We start from the raw sequence: 22,025 nt of genomic DNA, 5'->3' as shown, positions 1-22,025 counted from the left end.
TGTGGGGTCCCTAATTCTCTCTAACCTTTACCAGACATACACTCACAGACGATGAAGATCCCAGTCTGTATATGCCATAAGACTCTTTACACTCAGCATTTACTTCAACGTTCATAAACAGGAGACAGTTTGCATAACATTTTAGTCTGTAACATACTGACATTTGAACTTGCTTAGAATGATTCTCTGAAGTTATACTTTAAAATAAAACAAACCAGGGGAGAAAAAAATCAGTGTGTGTGTGTGTGTGGGGGGGGGGGGGGGGGGGGGGGTAATAATTGAATGAAAAATACCAACAAAAAAACAAATTAACTATTAAAAAAAAACAAAAAAAAACAATAATCATAATTTCTATTATTGAAGAATTCTGTTTCCTTTCTCAATTTGTAATTGTCAGGTAAATGAATATGAAAAAAACTCTTAAACAAAAATGCAAAAATAAACCAGATGAAAAGTTTTATAAAAAAAATTATTAAATAACACCAGAAACATCAATAATAATAATCATAAGCTCTATTATTCTAGACTTGTTTTTTCTTTCTTAACTTGTAATTATCAGCTAATAGAAAACAATTGAATGAGAATACAAATACATGTATTTACAGCAGCAAAATCACATTATTCAAAATATTATATAAAAATAAAAGATTGAATAGGTTTGTCTTTCTTTTCTCAATTTGTAATTATAAGGCAAATAAATAAATGTAAATTACCTGCTATAAGGTGTTTTGCATCAGCAATACCGATAAAACATTTGCATTGCACTACAGTATGAATTGGGTTCTGACATTTTGAAATGCAACAATGCGTGAAATCAAGCTTGCACAGAAGCATTTGCTTTTACATACTTTCAAACAGCAGGCCTAAGACTCATATAAAACATTTTTACAGTCTGTAAATCTTCTTAACATGATAAATCCAAGTTTAAAACAAATGAATTCCACTTTAAATCAATACAAGCACACCAAAAATCAGGCTGCGGGCAGAAGCCGCCCATGTCAACTGAAGTCAAAGAGCACATGCAGCGTAAAACACATGGTTACGGACACACACGCAGAGCCGTGATGCTCTGTGGGGGAGGGAGGCAGGAAAACAGTGAGTAGTGTGAACCGTGACTCCTGCAGGAACATATCCACAGGCCCTATGGATTCTACCAGACCTAAGGAGCATTACACACACACAGTGTTCCATCCCCTCCCTTACACAAAACCCAGTTTTCCTGCAGACATTTACGCAGTCTCCCTTTTTAATGTGGCATGGCTGCGACTCTGATGGTTAGTGGCAGCTCCATCTCCCTGTGTTTCAGTATTTCCCTTTGATAAAGCCCGAGGAGAGAGAAAGAGAGCCAGCCCGATGGCTCGGCGCAGGCCTTGCGTCCCAGTGGGTGGTGTTTTCCTCACTGCTGCTGTGGCAACGACATGTGACAGCAGGAGCACATGGCAAGAGAGAGCGTCTTGGTAAACTCCCCCTGTGCGTTTCCATTTGATCCTAGCCTTATTCCCGACATCAACACATCCACGTTCACCGAAGACCCAAGACAGTCATTTACATACGGAATAAAACTTGGCTGCCATGTCTGTTTTTACCGAAAGCCTCACGCACACTTGGGTAAAATTAGCCGAATGTGTGGGCACGCATACTGCAATGAGCTTGCTCATAATACATTACCCAAAAAACCCCTCCCAACCAAAAGCCCTCCTACTCTGTATTCAGAAGATTAATCGTTTAGCTTCAACAAGAGTTTTTTTTTTTTATCGTTATTAGGGAGGGAAATGAGTCCTCTTTGCAATTAGACACAAAACAAGGAAGAAAATGTAAATTTCAGAGAAGTCGTTTCTTGTATTGCGCTAATAAGTATCATTATTAGACATCTTATGTGGGACATTAATGATGGCAGTACATGGGTCCCATGCGTGTTGGAACAGTGAATAGATTAACCTGCGCTGTGAAGCTACAAGTGGAGCATCTAAATAAAATATTCAGAGCAGAGTGCCTTGCGAACAGACTCGGGTCCCAGCGCCAAGCCTTTGCCGTCTGCCACCAATGTTAATATTTCAATTATGCTCATGAATAAATGAATTAAATAGGTCCTAACATTGTCCCTGCTCCTTTTCTGCAGGAATTACTGCATTGTAGTAGATAAGTCTGGCGGCGGTGATTGCGTAGCTTTTTTTTTTTTTGCCTCAAATTTCTGTTAGAAAGGCAGCATGTTAAACATCTTTCTCTCAGGCACATCTTCTCCCACGCTGGTGGAAAAATAGTACACATATGGCACCTCAGGTGTAGCAGTCGAGGTGTTTAATGTCACGTCCGATGACCATATGATATGATAAGCTGAGCTTTACATATTCTCGTTAAATAAAACAGGCGATTACTAAATAAGATAAATATCGCAATGTTATTTACAGTAGGTGTGCGATCTTGAGCACTTCAGCCATTCAGTCAATTTAATTGAGTAATTAGTCCAACCAAGTCTAATTAGCCAAGTCTCTATGAGCTTAGTATTTGTTCATAATAAGCTTAATGTCTAAAATAAAGGAACATTTATTTGTTAAATCTGTTATTCCTTTGCTTATTTCAATGATAATTGTTGTGTGTTATGGAAATCCAGAAATAAGTGGTGCTCTTCACATTGACTGACACATGGAGTATGCTATAAATCACATCTTATGCCACTCAATATAGCAGCTGTAGGGATGGAAGTCTTGCTTTTGAATTAAAAGAGTCAATCACCAACTAATCACAGCTAATACCATGATTTGAGCTGAATAAGCAACATTAATGGCACTTTTTTTTAATACTACCGTTCAAAAGTTTGGGGTCCGTTTGATTTTTTAATGTTTTTGAAAGAAGTCTCTTATGCTCAACAAGGTTACATTTATTTGCATAAATACAGAAATATTGTGCAGCAATATTACAGGTTAAAAGAACAGTTTTCTATTTGAATATATTTTAAAATATAATTTATTTCTGTAAGAGCAAAGCTGAATTATCAGCAGCCATTACTCCAGTTTTCAGTGTCACAAAATTCTTCAGAAATCACTCTAAAATGCCGATTTCATGCTTGTCGATGTTGGGTGGTTTATTATTTTTGTGAAAATTGTAACACTTTTGATCATTATAATGTATCCTGGCTGAATAAAAGTATTAATTTCTATCAAAAAAAAAAAATCTTATTGACCCCAAACTTTGAACGCTCTTGTATATTGTCTTAAATGCCAACAACTCACTAGATTTTGGAACAGAGCTAATAACTGAGCATAAGCGCTGACCCACCGAACACTTGGAGTGCACATAATGTTTTTGTGTATTTGCGTTCCTTGGCTGGATTTTCAGGCCCTCCTCTGCTGTCAGAACTCATTTAGCAGTTTCTCCCAGGCTTCTAGACCTTTCCGCTGCCTGACATAACTGACATTTACATTTGCCCTCTATCAAAGAAAGAGAAACAAGGGTTTAGATCTCTCCACTCCCATAACAATCTCTCTCGAAAGGGCAGCAGAAAAATGACCATCCTCGCAGCAATCTTATCAACCGCTATTTAATCACGGCGGTAAGAGCGAGAGAATCCATTTTCCAGGTTGTCAGCGTCACAATGGGCCAAACTGTCCATTCTCGGTGGAAGAAATGACACAGCACTGGTTTGAATGAACTCTACATTTCACTTGTCACATTTTTCCCTTTGTTCTTTGTCATTGTGTAATTGTTTTCTTTGTGCACACCTTAACGGAATAACACAAAACGTGACCATTTATTGATGTCGTGTTTATTGGTGCTTCTCGTCCTTGGGGTATTTCCACTTCAAAGCGGTGTGTGCAGATAAAATAGAGAAATGCTAATTCATACAGTTCAAAATGCAAGCATAAAGGACAGGCAGAAATCAATAGAGCTCCCCTGCGTGAGGGAGAGTCAACAGAGCAGAAGAGTCCAGTGCCCGAGCACATAAATAATATTTATATAGACAGCAGATGCAAACAACCACAGGGGAGCATGTATAATTCTGATTCATTTATCTGAGAAGCAATGATCTGGTAAATGTGAGACTCGCTCATTTATTTTACACGAAGAGGCTCAGGGGCAACAGGTCGTCACCGCTGATTGTTAAGCCTTATCTGTGTGATAACCGTGGTTAAACGTAAAAGCACTGTTGTGATGTTTGTGGGAAAAACGGGTTGGGGCTCTGAAAGCAGTTTGTTTGTGTCTGTGGGACAAGAGCAGAATGCATAATAAAACTGAGGTGAAAGTGAGCTCGTTTGTTAGACGTTCAGCATTATGCTAGCTGACTAATTGCTGCTCTCTCACCTATTGTCTTCAGTCTACCTGATAGGACACAGAATACATTTTGGAAACTGAGAGAGTAGCTACAGAGCCCCACTAACTGCTGCAGTTTCTGAAGAAAAGGATTTATCAATGTACTATATCTTATTGGTGATTTTAAAACAAGAACATAATATTCCTGGTTCAACACAATTTTATTTCTAGCCACATCTATTGCCCCACTAACAAGAAAAGTAGTCCAACAACCTCAAAGCTTAAAAGGGCAGTTCACCCAAAAATGAAAATGATGTAATCCTTTGCTCACCAGAGGAGTTTTTTTTTTCTCTGTGGAACATAAAAGAAAGCATGAAGAATGTGGGTAACTAAACAGCTTCAGTTTCCATTGACTTCCACTGTATGGTCAAAAAAATGTAATGTAACAATGTGAACTGAAACTTGTTGCCTATAGCTCCTCTATCAGACGATTACTCTGAAGCAGGGCTTGAAAACGAAAAAAAAAAAAAAAATAAATAATTAAATTTCACTGAGCAGAATCGTTATTTTAACGTTTCTGTTCCTGCGTTACTCTGTATTGTTATTGTTCCGAAACTGGTTTGGCTAGAAAAAAAATACCGGTTAATAACGTTTTTAAACTTTTTTTTTTGCATATAATAATAATAATAATAATAAAGTACAGCGTTATTGAAAAAAAAAAAAACAGGAAGAGATCTGGTATTTTAACCCGCTGCGCTCACAGCCATACAGCATCATCTTTTCTAGATTTTGGCTAAATGTAGGCTACTAAACAAAAGAAAAAAGCTATTAACGCTTTAAAGACATTAAAGTATTTTTTAAGTTATTTAAAAATGTTGCATTGTTTCTGATACGGAGCCGACGAGACGTGCGGATCCATTTGCAAGGCTTTTATTTAGAGACGTGGTCATAAACACAGGCAGGGTCGAACAACATCAAACAAGTATGGCATAGGCTAGACACAGAGTAATCCTAGGGCAAGCGTGGGTCTATGATCAGCGAACGATATCCAGAGGGCTTGAGAAGAGGGGTAGTCCGATAACCTGAGCAATGATCCAAACGAGGTATGAGCAGAGACCGAACAGCGAGACAAGGGTTAATCCAAGATACCCGGGCAGGAATCAGGAAACAAGGCTATAAACAAAATAAACTAAACTAAGACTTAGAAAACACGGAAGGGCTCCGTAATGTAGCTATCACTAGGAGAGCGATAAATGCAAGACAATACTGGAACTAAACAAACACAGAATGGCTCGGTAAAGCAGCTAACATTTGGAGAGTGCTAAACGCAGAACAATACTCAGCGATCTGTGAAAGGAAGTCCATGGTTTAAGTAGGGTTTGTGATTGTGTGATAGTTCTCATGTGTGAGCGTGTGATTGAGACAGCTGTGTGTACTCAGTGCAATCTGCTGTGTATGTGCAATCAGTGCAATGGATGATGGGAAATGCAGTCCAGTGTAATGTGAGGTGTGAGAGTCAATATGATGGAGAGACGACCTCTTGTGGCAGTTGGACACAAGACCACGAATCGGATTCGTGACAGTTAAAAAAAATGCTACTCCTATAAAATTGCGTTTTGAGAGGGGGGAAAAAAACATTCCGATGCAATGACAATAAAAGCTTGAAATTGAAATTGAAATAAGTCACGTAGGCTCTCGTTGCATTTTATTATTAGGCTACATTCAGAAATAATGTGATATATTTGATATATATACGTGTACATATCTAAACACGGTTTAGTTTTCTTCTCTCCACAACAAATCCTCTAAAGTTAAGGCTATAGGCTATAAAAACGTCAATCCAAAAATAAATTAATTTAATGTGAAACTGATGCCTACCTCTCTCATTTGGCACGAATCCAAATTTTTCCATATTCGCAACGAATCTTAATGCTAAAATATTATTATGTAATAGCCCAGGCTTTGTACTTCACTCACATCGACATCATCCTTCATCGGCTATATCAGCACATGAGGCGATGGTCACGCTGAACGCAACAGATTGTACAACGGAGCAGTGTAACTTTTTATATGTTTCTTTAACTGTATTTTATATTGATAATGAACAGGCTGCAATGTCACAAAATATCTTGTGTCTGTGTGCGTGTGAGGTGCCGGCGCATGCGATATGGCAATACCAACACTAGTTGGAAATACAGATACAATGTTTGAAAAACAAATAAAACTAAAATAAAAGCATTTGCAAAATAAAGAACACTACTTTCTGCTGTCTCGTCTTCCTTTCCGTGAACTTTGGATGGTGTCACAATGAACCGAAATGTTTTGTTAATCTTGTCAAAGTGAAATATTTTGTGTAGTTTTCCTTTCATGTACGCCTATAGTTTTATTCTGATTTCTCTGTTCACAGAGGCCCTGCAGGTGCGTGTGATCTGTTGAATCCATCTTACTCTATCCTCGGATAAACTCTTCCTATAATGCACTGCCATTGCGGCTTACCTATGTGTCTGCGTCACATATGCATAGGCTGTCCTACTTGAATTCATGATTGGTTGACAGCAAATTTCAAATATTAAATGGAACAATAAAATAATGTTATTAACCAGTTAATGGCCATTTAAAATTTTTGATTCTGTTCGGAACTATAAAATTTGATTTCGTTTCTGTTTCTGTTCCTGTCAAAATTTCATTAGTTTCCAGTTTTCATTTTCGTTCCTTGAACCGGTTCAGAGCCCTGTTCTGTAGGTAACGTTTGCACACCAAGATAAGTTCCAAAACTTTCCCAACCATTTTCTTACAATCCTCTGCAATCTTGCATTCAGATCTGTCTCCATCCAATCAACAACAAACAGACAGAACCAAGTCCCACCCTACTTTTTTCTTTTCCGATAATTTGCTTCACTTGGATGTACGTCACAACATGGAAGAAAAGATGCATTAAAGGTTGTAGTAGGTTTCTGATGGAGACCATCTGATGCGGACTATCAAACTAATACTTTGTTTCTTTGGTCAGATGAAGATGATCTATACTAAATAGCAAAATATACTCTACAATGGGTCTAATGGGTCGCCAGGAAATATCCATTACAGTTAATCTTATCTAAAGTGTTGTGATGAAGAAAACAAGGCAAACCATGACACCATATAATTGTCATGCAGGCATCTGGAATACGAAAAATAATTAATATTGAAGAATGAACCCAATCTCTTTGTGAAGCGTCTTATGGCCTGGAATGATCCAGAACACATAGAGTAATGAAATAACAATCACCTCTATTAGATTACAGAAACAGATGACCTTCATCTTCAATCTACCAGCAGAACCACAGCCTGTTTCATTTCAAATATCAATCACGCTCAACTGAAGAAAATCTGTTCATTTGGGCCACAATCTGGCCAAAAACTTGATCTGTGTCAGTAATAATAAAGGGTAAGAGGTTCTCAGCCTCAAACACACCCTCAGGACTTTACTCCTCCGTTTAATACAGCCTGCTCACATAAGGTCTACACTGAACCAGCCTGTCCGCCTTTTCAGGACTTTGTTAAACGTTGTCAGAAGCCCATCTATACGGCATCTCTGCAATTATTCATCCCACCATTTTGTGTAATTATAGACTGCGAGACAAGCGATATGTTTAGCTTATGGTTCAGTGCTTGTGCTCAGAACTTCTCCCTCCCAGTTGTGCGACGCAGTATGCCGAGAGCTTTGTGATGATGAACTTGCCAAAACTGTTGGTGTTCTGTGTCCTTGGCCAAGCCCAAGAAACTGCAGGCATTCTGCCATTACTTTATCTGAAGTCATCAAATCAATATGAGCAGAGGGGGGAATTTGAATGGCAGACCATTTCTCAAGGCGAACGTTAAGACTAACATCAGAATACACCTGACTCCAATTCCAGTGGTCTCCAAGCCCATTTGTTTCCTACAGAATTCTGTTTCCGATACACAAAACGTACTAAAAGTCCCTGAAAATAACTTTAGCAGTTCATTAAGTGAGACAGATGTTGATTGAGTGAGTTCGTTCAGTGAATAATTCTGCAACTTGACAGTTTGTCAGTCGTTCTGAACGAGTCTTAAGAGTAATTTGGCTTACTTTTTTTTTGATAGTCCACTTTAGACATTCCACTAACTAAAATAAACTTTGTAAACTATGTAACAATGTCAACTATCTCTCATTAAATTTCAACTAAATGTCAACTAACTCAAGTATTATGAGACCATTAGGTTAGGGTTAGGGTTAGGGTTAGGTTAGTTAGTAGAATTGTACTTTAGTTCTGGAATCAGACTACACCTGTCATTTTCTATGTTTTTGAATCACTAAAAAGATCTCATTCAAAAGATTCATTTGTTTGTGAATCCGACTACGCTGGTCAAGCTGTATTTTTTGTTTTTCAAAATAGATCCAGCTCAAAATAGTCATTTGTTAATGAATTATACTACGTTGATCACACTGTATGTTTTTGATTCACAAAAATGATCCGGCTAAAGAGTCGGCTGTTCATTAATTGTGCTAAATTAGTCACGCTGTATGTTTCTGACTGACTAAAAAGATCTATCTAAGAAGAGCCATTTCTTTATGAATTGGACTGCAATGGTTACAATTCTTTTTTTTTATAAAAAGATCAGATTTAAAAGAGATTTGTACTGACCAGAAATAGTATTACAGCTCATAAGAGTCATTCTTTAAGGAATTAGGCTACACTGTTCACATATGTTCGGATAAACATGCAGCTCATGAGGAAAATTGAAAAGAAATTTTTTTTTTTGTCATTATCTTATCTGACTTTCTATCCTATTGCATTCAATTCAGTCTACATGCTCAGTAAAACCTTTTTTTTCTTACTGTGCTGCTATAGATTCAACTGAAGTGCAGGAAACACTGAGGACCTAAACTGTAGAGGGCCTAATTTTGGATTTAAGTTGCCCTTAGAGTGTGTGTGAACCATCACCACACACGATTCAATCTCAAAATTTTAGAGGCACAAATAAAAATTGTGTGTCACTCTACCTGTTGAGATTGCCCTGTAACCGAACAGTGCAAGTTACTAAATCAATTCATCTATCCTCTGGAGCCATACCTGGGTGCAGAGGGTAGAAGTGTGAAGCCCTTGAGTCATTTTGGGAAAGAGAGTTGTTGGGTTTAATAAATGAGCTAACTACACCGCTACCACTAGACAGTCTGAGGCCTGTGGATAACAGCTTTCCAGTAATACTTCATTAGATAGAGACTGGCCTTCTTTCTCTCTACAAGCCACCCCATCCATCAGCCACCACATAGCGCTCTGTGCTCAATGGCCTATGAGATTGTCCATTTAAGGATGAACCCACTAAAGACATCCTATGGCTGGAGATGGGACTGGGATGACTAACATTTAGGCTTTGCATTTCTTTGCATTAATAGAATGCAAATGGACATGATAATGAAAGTGTGTCAATTAAAGAGATTTTGTTTATAAACCTGACTTTAATATGTATTCAAATGCCTCTAATAGTGTGAGTAATCGGATCTTAAAGAGATAGTTCACCCAAAAAACTGAAAATGCTGTTATTAATTACTCACCATCATGTAATTCCAATCCTTTAAGTGTGTCATTCATCTTCAGAACACAAATTAAGATATTTTTGATCAAATCCAAGAGCTTTCTGACCCTGCATAGACAGCAACGCAACTTGCCACATTCAAGGCCAAGAAAGGTATTAAGGACATCGTTAAAATAGTCCATGTGACGTCGGTGGTTTAGCTGTAATTTTATGAAGCTACGAGAATACTTTTTGTGTACAAAGAAAACAAAAATAACAACATTACTCTTCTCACAATTCTTCTCTTCTGTGCCAGCCTCCTCTGCATATGCATGTGGTGCTACTGACACAGGAGCAGATGTTCTGACGTAGAACCTGGATACTCTGCGGCTTTTTTGCAAAGAGAGGGAAGCACATGCATGTCTCATGATACTGTCATTGAATTCTGACACCGAAGAGAAGAAATTGTTGAATAAAGTCATTATTTTTGTTTTCTTTGTGCACAAAAAGTATTCTTGTAGCTTCATACCATTACGGTTGAACCACTGATGTCACAAGGACTATTTTAACAATGTCCTTACTACTTTTTTGGGCCTTCAACATGTCAGTTGTGTTGCTGTCTATGCAAGGTCAGAAAGCTCTTGGATTTCATTAAAAATATCTTAATTTGTGTTCTGAAGATGACGAAGGTCTTACGGGGTTAGAATGATATGAGGGTGAGTAATTAATGACAGAATTTTCATTCCTTTAAGTATAGTTAAGAAGACTTGGGGTTCACATAAGACACATTCTTGACAAAGGAAGTTAGAGTAACTGTAGAATGAAGAGGTCTCAAGACATGTTTTGGACTATATAAAGTCGGACCCAAGCTGAAACCAGTGGGTTCTGCTGTGCTTTAAAGGGATTGAAATTAAAGACTATTTTTCTGAGGGGATTTAACTGTTATATAGTTGAAGCACACCACACTGTCAGCATGCTACTTACAACATCGCAGCTTATGTAAGGTTTAAAATAATTTTGTTTCATTTTACTTTAAATATAAAAATAAATAAATGACATTATATTTGCTTGTATAAGAAATATATATATATATATACACACACACACAGTTGGGCAAAAAAGTATTTAGCCAGCCACCAATTGTGCAAGTTCTCCCACTTAAAAAGATGAGAGAGGCCTGTAATTTTCATCATAGGTACACTTCAACTATGAGAGACATAACGGGGGAAAGAATCCAGGAAATCACACTGTCTGATTTTTAAAGAATTTTTTTGCAAATTATGGTGGAAAATATGTATTTGGTCAATAACAAAAGTTCATCTCAATACTTTGTTATATACCCTTTGTTGGCAATGACAGAGGTCAAACGTTTTCTGTAAGTCTTCACAAGGTTTTCACACACTGTTGCTGGTATTTTGGCCCATTCCTCCATGCAGATCTCCTCTAGAGCAGTGATGTTTTGGGGCTGTCGCTGGGCAACACGGACTTTCAACTCCCTCCAAAGATTTTCTATGGGGTTGAGATCTGGAGACTGGCTAGGCCACTCCAGGACCTTGAAATGCTTCTTACGAAGCCACTCCTTCGTTGCCCGGGCGGTGTTTGGGATCATTGTCATGCTGAAAGACCCAGCCACGTTTCATCTTCAATGCCCTTACTGATGGAAGGAGGTTTTCACTCAAAATCTCACGATACATGGCCCCATTCATTCTTTCCTTTACACGGATCAGTCGTCCTGGTCCCTCTGCAGAAAAACAGCCCCAAAGCATGATGTTTCCACCCCCATGCTTCACACGTTACTGATGGTAGCCTCTGTTACTTTGGTCCCAGCTCTCTGCAGGTCATTCACTAGGTCCCCCCGTGTGGTTCTGGGATTTTTGCTCACCGTTCTTGTGATCATTTTGACCCCACAGGGTGAGATCTTGCGTGGAGCCCCAGATCGAGGGAGATTATCAGTGGTCTTGTATGTCTTCCATTTTCTAATAATTGCTCCCACAGTTGATTTCTTCACACCAAGCTGCTTGCCTATTGCAGATTCAGTCTTCCCAGCCTGGTGCAGGTCTACAATTTTGTTTCTGGTGTCCTTCGACAGCTCTTTGGTCTTGGCCATAGTGGAGTTTGGAGTGTGACTGTTTGAGGTTGTGGACAGGTGTCTTTTATACTGATAACGAGTTCAAACAGGTGCCATTAATACAGGTAACGAGTGGAGGACAGAGGAACCTCTTAAAGAAGAAGTTACAGGTCTGTGAGAGCCAGAAATCTTGCTTGTTTGTAGGTGATCAAATACTTATTTTACTGAGGAATTTACCAATTAATTCATTAAAAATCTTACAATGTGATTTCCTAGATTCTTTCCCCCCATTCTGTCTCTCATAGTTGAAGTGTGCCTATGATGAAAATTACAGGCCTCTCTCATCTTTTTAAGTGGGAGGACTTGCACAATTGGTGGCTGACTAAATACTTTTTTGCCCAACTGTATATATTTACACACACACATATATATATATAAATATATATATACGGTATGTGTGTGTGTATGAATATATATATATATATATATATATTCTAAAACTGAACATGGACTGACTTTGTTTAAAAAAAATATCAGCTCAGTGAAAATCAATCCTCAGTGTACTAAGTGTGTACTGAGTGTGTGAGAGTGACTGGATGAACGTGTGAGCAGTGGATTTGCAGTGGTACTTGCCAGCATCTGCCTGTGGACCACCACACTGCACAGCTGTGACCAGACCATCCGTCCATCCCCAGAGAGGCATATCCCATGGGCTTGCTTACACCATTTATGCACACACACACATTTTGTCTGTGCATCAGTGGCTCCTTCTTTGCTGTCCAGGAATTACACAGGATTTAATGTAATTAGAGGACTGACAAGAGCAAACTTTACGCTTATTACTCAGCGCTTGCCCCTGGAGAAAGACAGCACTCACATGGCATTTGGCCAATCTCTAAAGACAAAACCTAAATCCTCTCATTTCAATTAACTTGTTTACAGCAAAAAAAAACATACACTGAGAGACAAATTAATACACAGGTGTGTCATACTGTCCATTTACTTGCATAAATGCACACATATCAGTGCTTATATCTATCTCTGAATCTCAGAAATACAAAATCACTAGTATACAGTTTATAGTCTACAAAGACAAAAATGTGGAAAGCAGTTATCAGGTTTCCTTAGATGAATCTCATGCATTCAGACACCCTTAGATAAACCACACTCAAAATAACTGTGTGGGAGGGTCGAGGTCTGACGTTCATCAGTTCAGTTTCAACCAGAAGCCAGACTCAAGCTGTGTCCATTTTTCCCACACCTTTTTGGAGGGCAGTGAGAGAAATCAGCTTGGAAACGTCCCCACCCCCATTTCTCCTCTTCTGGCATCCAATCAGTCCCTTTCCTCACTGCCCTCTGCAGCGGAAACAATCGCTGAACGTTTGTTTTACATTTATGGTACAACCAGATGTGCCAAACCAGCACTTTTTGGAACATTTGCAAATTTAGCCTGCCGGATAATCAAAGAAACGAATGTCACATCTAAAAACAGCTGTGGAATGTGTCGGATGAGCGTGTCCATGTGTACCGTTGCTAAAATTAAGGAACTGGTGCATATTGTACTTTTCTAACCAAATATAAACCACCTGTCAAACAACACAACTCAAGTAATCTCCATCACTAAAATATGTCATTTAGCAAAAACACTGTCAATAATTCTAGGATTACAGCTCAAAAATAATCCATAATGCCTGCCAACATGCAACAGTTAGAGAAACCATAAAATATGCTTGGAAACCCAGTTCATAATAAATACACTACAGAGTTTTTGAAGAACATTGTTAAAGCAGAGATTTGCATTATATATATATATTTCCAATAATTAAAGTTGGCTAATATGTGTAATAATTCACAAGCTATTTACTTTCGTAATGACACATCTGAATGAAACATGATATTCAATGAGAAAAAAAAGCAGGTTGGGACTTGATTTTATCCATCAGACATTGACTAAATCACTCTGTGGAGGCTTTTTGACTGGGACATGAAGACTGAAGGGCAAGTTCACTCACACAAGCATCTTGATGCATCTTAATAGTAACGTTCCTTTTTACATTTTAAATAAAAGAGTGGTTTATGGGCTTGAAACGAATCTGGCTGCCTGACCTGCCTACTTTGACAGCAAATACCATGTTATTGTGCTTAAAAACCTGTTCAGCATCATACTGCATAGTGACCTCAGTCCTTGAGATGTGACCGTCTAGGTCAACGAGCAGCAGAAAAGAATAAGACTAGAATAACTGCTGGCTATGAGTGTGACTCACTAAAAGGTCAGCAATTAGAGCCCTATTTCACAATCCAACAACAAACATCAACTATTAGTTAAACGACAAAAAACTATGTTTTAGTAAAGTAATACATCAGCCAAAATACATTAAATTATACAGCAGGTCAACCCACATGACTCATCATTGACCTATTGACCTCTGTGAAGGGCAAGGCCTCTGTTTATCAGCATGCAGAACAAAAAATCACAGGGTGGCAGCTATTTGAACCCAATGAATCACAACATGATCTTGACAAAATACTGAATTCAGGCTCCAGTGTCTCTGTTATTCTCCCTCACTGTGTGATAAATGAAGGCCTCTATGGCGATATTACTTTACACTTTAAACCTGTTAGTGCTCATTTTCCCCACTATATTTCAGAAAAGACAGTTGCAGGAACCTAGCTGATGTCCACATAGTCTGATTACACATGAACAGGGACAAAAAGCACAGGATGACAGGACTACAGAGCTCATAAATGCTGTAATGTGTCCATGGGCAGCGTAAAATCACAGCAGGATCCAATTGGAGTCTGTTAGGAGTGGAAAAAATAAAATAAATAAATAAAAATGATAATAACTGAACAGTATAATATGTATAGCAAGTATAATATACTGTATTCAATTATTAGAATTTATTTTTAATAATATAATATTAAATCATTATATATATATATATATATATATATATATATATATATATATATATATATATATATATATATATATACTGTATATATTAACTGTGACAGGTAATTGTTTCCATCAAATAGAAATGTGGGAAAATGCAGCTAAAATATTGATTCTTGCCATGCAAATATTGTTATAGTATCAAGAAGTAAAATATCGTAGCAGCCTGAAACATCGATTTTACTACTAAACACATAATTTAAACAAATTTCAATCAATTCCTTCCTTTGACCAATTTTATTTTGCTAGAAAACTGAGGTATAGATGTTCAAACAAACAATATGCTGTCATCTTAAGACACATTACAGTTTCATTTAATGTGAGCTATTATGGCAATGCTTTTTAGAAAAATTCTAACTCATTGCGACAACACGACAAGATGCTTTACATAAGCTTGGGGCTTTTGGTCTTTTGAGAATAACAGAAATGTATGGCAAGGGCTCAGAGCTCTGCAAGGGTCCCTGCACTCTGTGTGCAAATCTGACAAGATGCATTTGCTCCTCTGTGAGGCGTAAGCTCCGGTGATATCTGTACGCATGGCACCAGGATGGTAGCATGAGCTGGGCTCAAGGAGGTCAAGAGTATCACTTCAGTGGAGTCAAGCCCCCCTCATGAAGGGAAAGAGCTTTCTGTAATTTTATTTGCATTTTTAAAAGACATAGAACATCAGATCTACAGTCACAAAGCTTTAAACTAAGCATTATGCAGCTGATCTCTTTCCATTTGCTGAAACTCTATGAGAGGCAATTGTTGAAGTCACAGCCTCTCATTCCTCTAACAGAGCAATAAGGAACATGGCAATTTAGTCTGAAGCAAATTAAATTCTCTAAATGTGAACTATTGAATCCACATTATCAATTATATACCACAAAGAAGAAGAAAACACTTCCATAAATGAGAAACTGCGTCTACAGATCTGAAAGATATATCAGTATGCAGGTAAATAAGCACTACAACAGACAAGCATTGAGGCCTTTTCAAGATAATTGCACAATAAAAGTACATCAATGCTTTTGCCATTTCTGTTTGTGCCTCGCTCACTAGAGGATGAAAACTACTCAAGGCAAACAATATCATTTACCACAGATGAAAGTGGACCCCTACAAAAACGATGGGCATCCCTGCTGTCGGAATGATCTAAGACTAAACCGTGACCTTTAGCACAGCTAATGATCTCCAGTCCACTGAAGATACTGAGGGGGTCCTTCGCAGTGCAAATGTTACGTGGGCCCCTCTTTTTAATTTCTCTCCAGATCTTTCAAGTGGATCTGTGAAAGGCTAAGCGCTGTGGGCACGGCCGGTAGCACCCAGGCGCAGGCGAGCGGATGGGTTCTGCCTGCCTGGGGATGCGTTGAGAGGGGATAAAGGGATAAAGAGCCTCTGCTCTGGGACTGATTACTTACATCTGCCCTGTTAAATCCTTACATGCATACGCACAGCTACTACTGTTTGCTTTGTTTACTGTCTGCGAGTATCGTGTTAGATTGTGTGTATATAAACAGGTTTGGTGATACTTACGGGGGTCAAATGTTTGAAGATAATGCTGTAGATACAATGAAATGTCATAAACTGTCTTATGAGGACAGTTGAAGAGCTCATCGGTATTTGAGATGTTCACAAATCCAACAGTTTTGTGTTAGCAACAAATGTCAAAATATATAATGCATTATATTAGAATTTCAGACACACTGAAGTTTATGTTTATACATGATTATTTACAACTAATAATCTCGCTTTATATTGATATAAGTAATATTGGCAATCATAATATATATATAGGCTACTGTCTGACACTTCAAGAACTTGTATATTTGCAATTTAACAATCAGAAGAACTTTATGCGAAGCACCTGATTTTACAAAAGTTAGCATGATTTTTTATGTATGAGGCCATACATCATTGCTTATTGCTTTACATGTTAGATCTACAGATGTCTGACTGTTCATCTTCAGATCTGTTTATCTTGCTGCTGTAAAAATTGGCTGCCAACTATTGACATATTCAACTCATTATGACTGTGACAGAGAGTGTAGAGGATATTACTCAAAAGTCAGATACATGAATGTATCATGGCCAAATCAAAGTAGAGACAGCAACAATGGGTGTTTGTAAGAAGAAACAGTTTTGTTTAACAAAACGCTGGTAAATCAATATGACAATCAAAGCACAATAGATTGCCAAGGCACCACCGGACATCAGGGGTCATGATCTTCATGCTCATCTCAAACGATTCAGCTTAAAGCATGTGCAGAACACAAAGCGAAGGTCTGTTTTAAATCTAGCAATAAAAGAAAGTTATTTTAACGCCTTGCTAATTTACACTTTGGTAATGACGCAAACATCTAGTAGATGGACATCGATATGACAACATCAAGGACAACGAATAACAAAATGTTAACTTCATCAAATTCAACAAATTCATTCCAGTTTGAATTACTGAGACCTAAAATTAGTATGAATTACTCAAAATTTGTATTTATCCTTGGGTCATATAGAGAAAAAAAGACAGGTAAATTAATTACTGCCATCTTCAGGTGTACAGAAAACCAACACTATACCCTGCTGGAGGGAGAAAAAAAACAGCCTAATCTACACTGCTGGTTTTAGCTGGTCTCCCCAGCAGGGTTTAAAAACTGACCCCTGATACAGTTTCATGTAGCCCACCTGTTTACATGAATTAACATCCCTATATGAATTTCTAATAGATGCAGAACTCGTAGTGCTGAATAAACCAGCCACAAACGAGGATTAATACAGACCCTTTATGCAAATAGACACGACAATTTTCTGTACGTAACTGATGTAAGAAAACATGCAGCACTTACGGCACGAGCCACTGGCACGAGCGCAGCTCATCAAGACTGTGCAACACCTGTGTACACTTCACTAGCACAAACTTGCTCGTTTTTTGCCCCCTCCAAACATCTGATGAAACAATTGCTAGACACCGCACAAACCCCAGAAAAATCGCGTTTTCCACATGAGCGCGCGCCGAACGCACACTGCCCGCAGTTTAGCCCCGCAACATGCACATATACGTTAACGCACGCATTTACCTCAGTGTCGTAGATTTTGGTGATGAGCGAGAAGGAGTACTGCCTGGACTCGCGGATGTGCTGGATGGCCAGCTGAACGGCCGGCTCGATGCCTTGACTGATGCTGCTCATCAGCGCTGATTCATTCATCGGCATCAGGACCATGATGGGCAACTTCTCACCATCCCTCATGTACCAGTTGTTGTCCAGGCCATGCCTTGTGTAATCGTTGCAGACCTTCGCCAATGCAGGATGAAATCCCAAGACGGACAGGAGTAGGCATCCCGACAGAAAGATCATGTCACATCTGCAGTCCCTCCGGGACGGAGCCATGCTACCGAACAACTGAGATCCACCTTCTCACTGTCCTGGCATTGCAATCTTTCGGTTCCTCTTGGATGCTGCGATCAGTCAAAGAGAAATGACATGATAATCAATAGTACAGGCTCTCGCGCACTCGATCTCGAGAGTAGAAATGATGCGTAAAAGCAGAAGGTGTCCAGTCCCAGGGGTTATAAACTAAGGTGCTTCCCCTTTTACGGGTCCTTATCAAATCCTGTCCGATCCAATCCTTCCGTTCACCTCCAATAGACCACCGAATGCGCACATCACAATCCACCGCCTGTGCGTTACGCAGAGGTGCGCGCTCTCTGATTTGAGTCGACCGCTATTGCGAATGTAAATGTAAGAGCCGAATATATTCCAAGCAGTTGAGGAGTTGCATCCCCAAGTGAAAAGCGCATAGGTGAGGGCGAGTCCTGGTATGTAAAAGCAATCCGAGTGAGGATATCCGTGCGACTCCGATGCTGCTGCCTCGACGGATGCGCTTCACTTCTTTCGCGCGCTGGCCGCGCTGTGCATGTATGCGTGCGCGCGTGTGTGAGCGCGCGCGACACAGGCAGAAAACATTCTTCAGTGCGAGCGATGTTCTCTCAAAAAACAAGTGACCGACAGACCGACAAGGGAGCTGTTAACGCGTTCAATAACCTTCATACTGTCTCCTCTGAGGTGATATGTGAGGTAAATTGCCCACCTGAGCCCAATAGAGCGCTTTTTAAAATATGTATTCAGAACGTAAACATAACCAGAGTGGCGTCGAGTGTCATAAAAGCTAGTTAGGTTTGTTGAAAGATTCAGTCGTGACTCGTGAGTAAGGTCTTGACATTCTACAATTAAGTTAAATCATATTGCACATTTTTTTGGCCATCGACATACAACATTACAGCAAAATAAACACTGCCACCTAGCTATAATAGCTCTGTATGTGAATGAAGTTCGCTTTTCTCTCAAGTTATTGAGCATCATTTCTAATTAAGCTCAAAAATGCGCCTTTCAGACATTTAGAGTTTAACTAGATCTGTTTGGCTATGGAAATGATGACAGGCAACCAATTTTACAACAGTTTAGCAGAAATGATAGGCCTAGTTTCTCAGTCACTTCTGACTGAAGACGCCAGATTAGACAATGCTTGTATCCAAGGTGTTGTATTAACATATATTAATATTATAATTTTCAACAGTATCTAAATATGTTTTACACATACATTTGACAATTACTTAAGCAGGAAACATAAAAGCAATATACTACTTGCATTTAAATAACATAATTTTCTAATTTTTATAAATTATTTTACATGCAGTTTTATAATATCAATACTTCTAAAATTTCACTTGTCACACCAGCAGGACTATTTAAGTGAACTGTAAAAATGTGTTGATTATTGGATGGATGGATAGACATAGATAGATTCACTGCATCATGGTGTAGGCCTGACACCATTAACTAAGTATGATACCAATGATAAGAGCACTATAAATAAGAGTACCATACAGCCATAATACAGTAAATCATAAAAACAGCCCAGCAGAGGAGTGCACTATCAGCGTATTGGTAAACTGAGGGCTCTTATCTTACTGGTTCGATCACTATACAGAGACTCTATACATAGCTTTGCAGATGTCTTTCACCACTGTCTGTGTTGCTTTCTGTTGTGTGATTTCCAGATGAAGAAATAGGTCAAGTTGTTGTCCCATCTGTTTGCTTTATGCAAGACACCTCCCTCCTTTCTGCTAGAGAATATGATAAGAATCAGGCTCAAATGTTGTGGATTAAAATACAGGGACACTCAGAACAGAAAGTGGGACGATCAAGCAAAACGATTATAAATTTAGTTTTGCATTTAATTGGCCAATAAAATAATTTGATTAAATGACTAATTATTTTATTTTCTGTAATACACATCTGTGTGATTTACAAATAATTTAGATTGCATTATAATATTTAATCTCCAAAATAAATGTATTCAAGTTACAATTGTCAAATAAAATTAAATATAAAATAAAAAGTGTAATATTGTGAAATATTATTGCAATTGCAAATTTTACATTTACTAAGTTTCTATTTACAATTTCTATTAAATTGCATTTTAAAATGTAATTTATTCCTGTGATGGCATAGCTGAATTTTCAGCAGCATAGAATTTTCATTCTAATATGCTGTTTGCTCAAAAAACATTTATTATTGTTATTAACAGTGAAAACAGATGTGCTGCTTGAGATGTTTGTGAAAATCATGATTTTCATGATTCTTTGATGAATAGAACGTTCAAAAGAACAGCATTTATTTTGATCAGTTTGATCAGTTTAATGCATCCTTACTGAATTAAAGTATGAATTTTCTTAAAAATAAAAATCTTACTGACCTCAAACTTTTGACTATTGTGTGATACATACAGTATATTGTCAAAAATATATTGTTTTTATTCTTTAGATGGAAAACAACAGATACACAATTATCCTTTATTAAATCAACTTACACACTAAATTAGTAAATAAGTACATCTGAAGATGTATATTTATGGTGAAATGTGTCAAAGAACCAGGGTGCATTAATGTCCTGAAGATCCTGTGAAGTCCACACTTGATGCAGGTGAACACACAGCTATCTGCCGACTTGCCACACACACTCACAGTCCTGTCTGACATGTCTCCACTTAATAGAGATTAATGGGGCAGCCCGAGGACATTCTTCAGTGCAACACTGACAATGCATTCCTGCTGGATGCATCCTGAATTTTGAATGTCATATATTCAAAAAAGCGTGAATGAAAAATGAAGCCTTATGAAGTAGCCATGCCAAGATCTAGCCATTTATTAAGGAAATGGTATCATAAAATGTTATCAAATGTAAGTGATAATCATTTCAACAAATATTCATTAAAACACGTGATTTATGGCATCACTTCTACAAAATCATGAAAATGTAAAGTTTGTTATATAAATTATAGAAGTAGTATATTATAACTTACAGAGAAAGTATTTACATTATTGTTCAAAAGTTAAAAGCCAGTGCTTTTTAAGTATAATTAAGTATTGCTTTTTTATTCAGCAACCATGCATTAAATTTATAAAAAGTGACAGAAAAGGCAAATAAATAAAATAAATTCTGTTTTCTTGAATTTGCCATCATTAAAGAATTCTGGGCGAAATAATTATATTGCGTATATTTAATATTTTTAGGTTTTCCTCCACAACTGTTTACAGCATTGATAATAAATGTTTCTTGAGCAGCAAATCAACATGTTAGAGTGATCTCTGAAAGATTATTTGACACTGGAGACTGGAGAAATGATGCTGGAAATCGAGATTTGCCATCACAGGAATAAATTATATTTGAAAATATATTCAAATGCAAACAGACATTCTAATAATATTTCACAATATTAAAATTTTACTGTATTTTTTCATTTAAAAAAAAAATCAGCACTGGCCGAGGAGGCTTCTGTTAAAAACTTTTTAAAAATCTTAACAACCACAAACAGAATGTATTCCTGTTGACACTGACTTCTTGAAGTTTGTGTATAAGATCAAGTCAACATTATGCCCCTTTATAGCACTGTAGTGCTGGCCCAGTAGTGCACAACACAATGGAAACAAACTGCAACACAATTAAATTAGTCCTATGCGTTGTGTGTTGGAGATTTTGTGGTGTTGTGCACTACTGGGCCACCATACTATAGTTCTTTTTGACACACTCAAGTGTCACCTGAGCATTGTCATTCTGGGTGAAAAACATAAATTTTGCTCATAAGAGGAGAACTGGCAAAGTCAATGCAGCTGAGCACAGGCTCAAATTTCAGTGGTTGTGCTCTGGTGAATTCTCTATGAGCTGCTGAAGTCATTCTGAAGGCCTCATACCTTTT

General features: G+C 37.9%; 1 protein-coding gene across 1 annotated transcript in view; it reads right to left on the bottom strand.

Moving 5' to 3' along the window:
- gabbr2 (gamma-aminobutyric acid (GABA) B receptor, 2) overlaps positions 1 to 18,689 on the bottom strand; it is a 198,027-nt gene extending 179,338 nt beyond the window's left edge. The window contains exon 1 of the mRNA XM_079442503.1: positions 17,846 to 18,689. Within this exon, the coding sequence (XP_079298629.1) occupies positions 17,846 to 18,157 (312 nt within the window). The 5' untranslated portion in view covers positions 18,158 to 18,689. The remainder of the gene's footprint in view (positions 1 to 17,845) is intronic.
- Between the last annotated feature and the right edge of the window lie 3,336 nt (positions 18,690 to 22,025).

This window comes from Barbus barbus (genome assembly GCF_936440315.1).
Source record: "Barbus barbus genome assembly, chromosome: 19".
Classification (NCBI taxonomy): Eukaryota; Metazoa; Chordata; class Actinopteri; order Cypriniformes; family Cyprinidae; genus Barbus; species Barbus barbus.
This window is presented reverse-complemented; position numbering and strand designations above follow the sequence as displayed.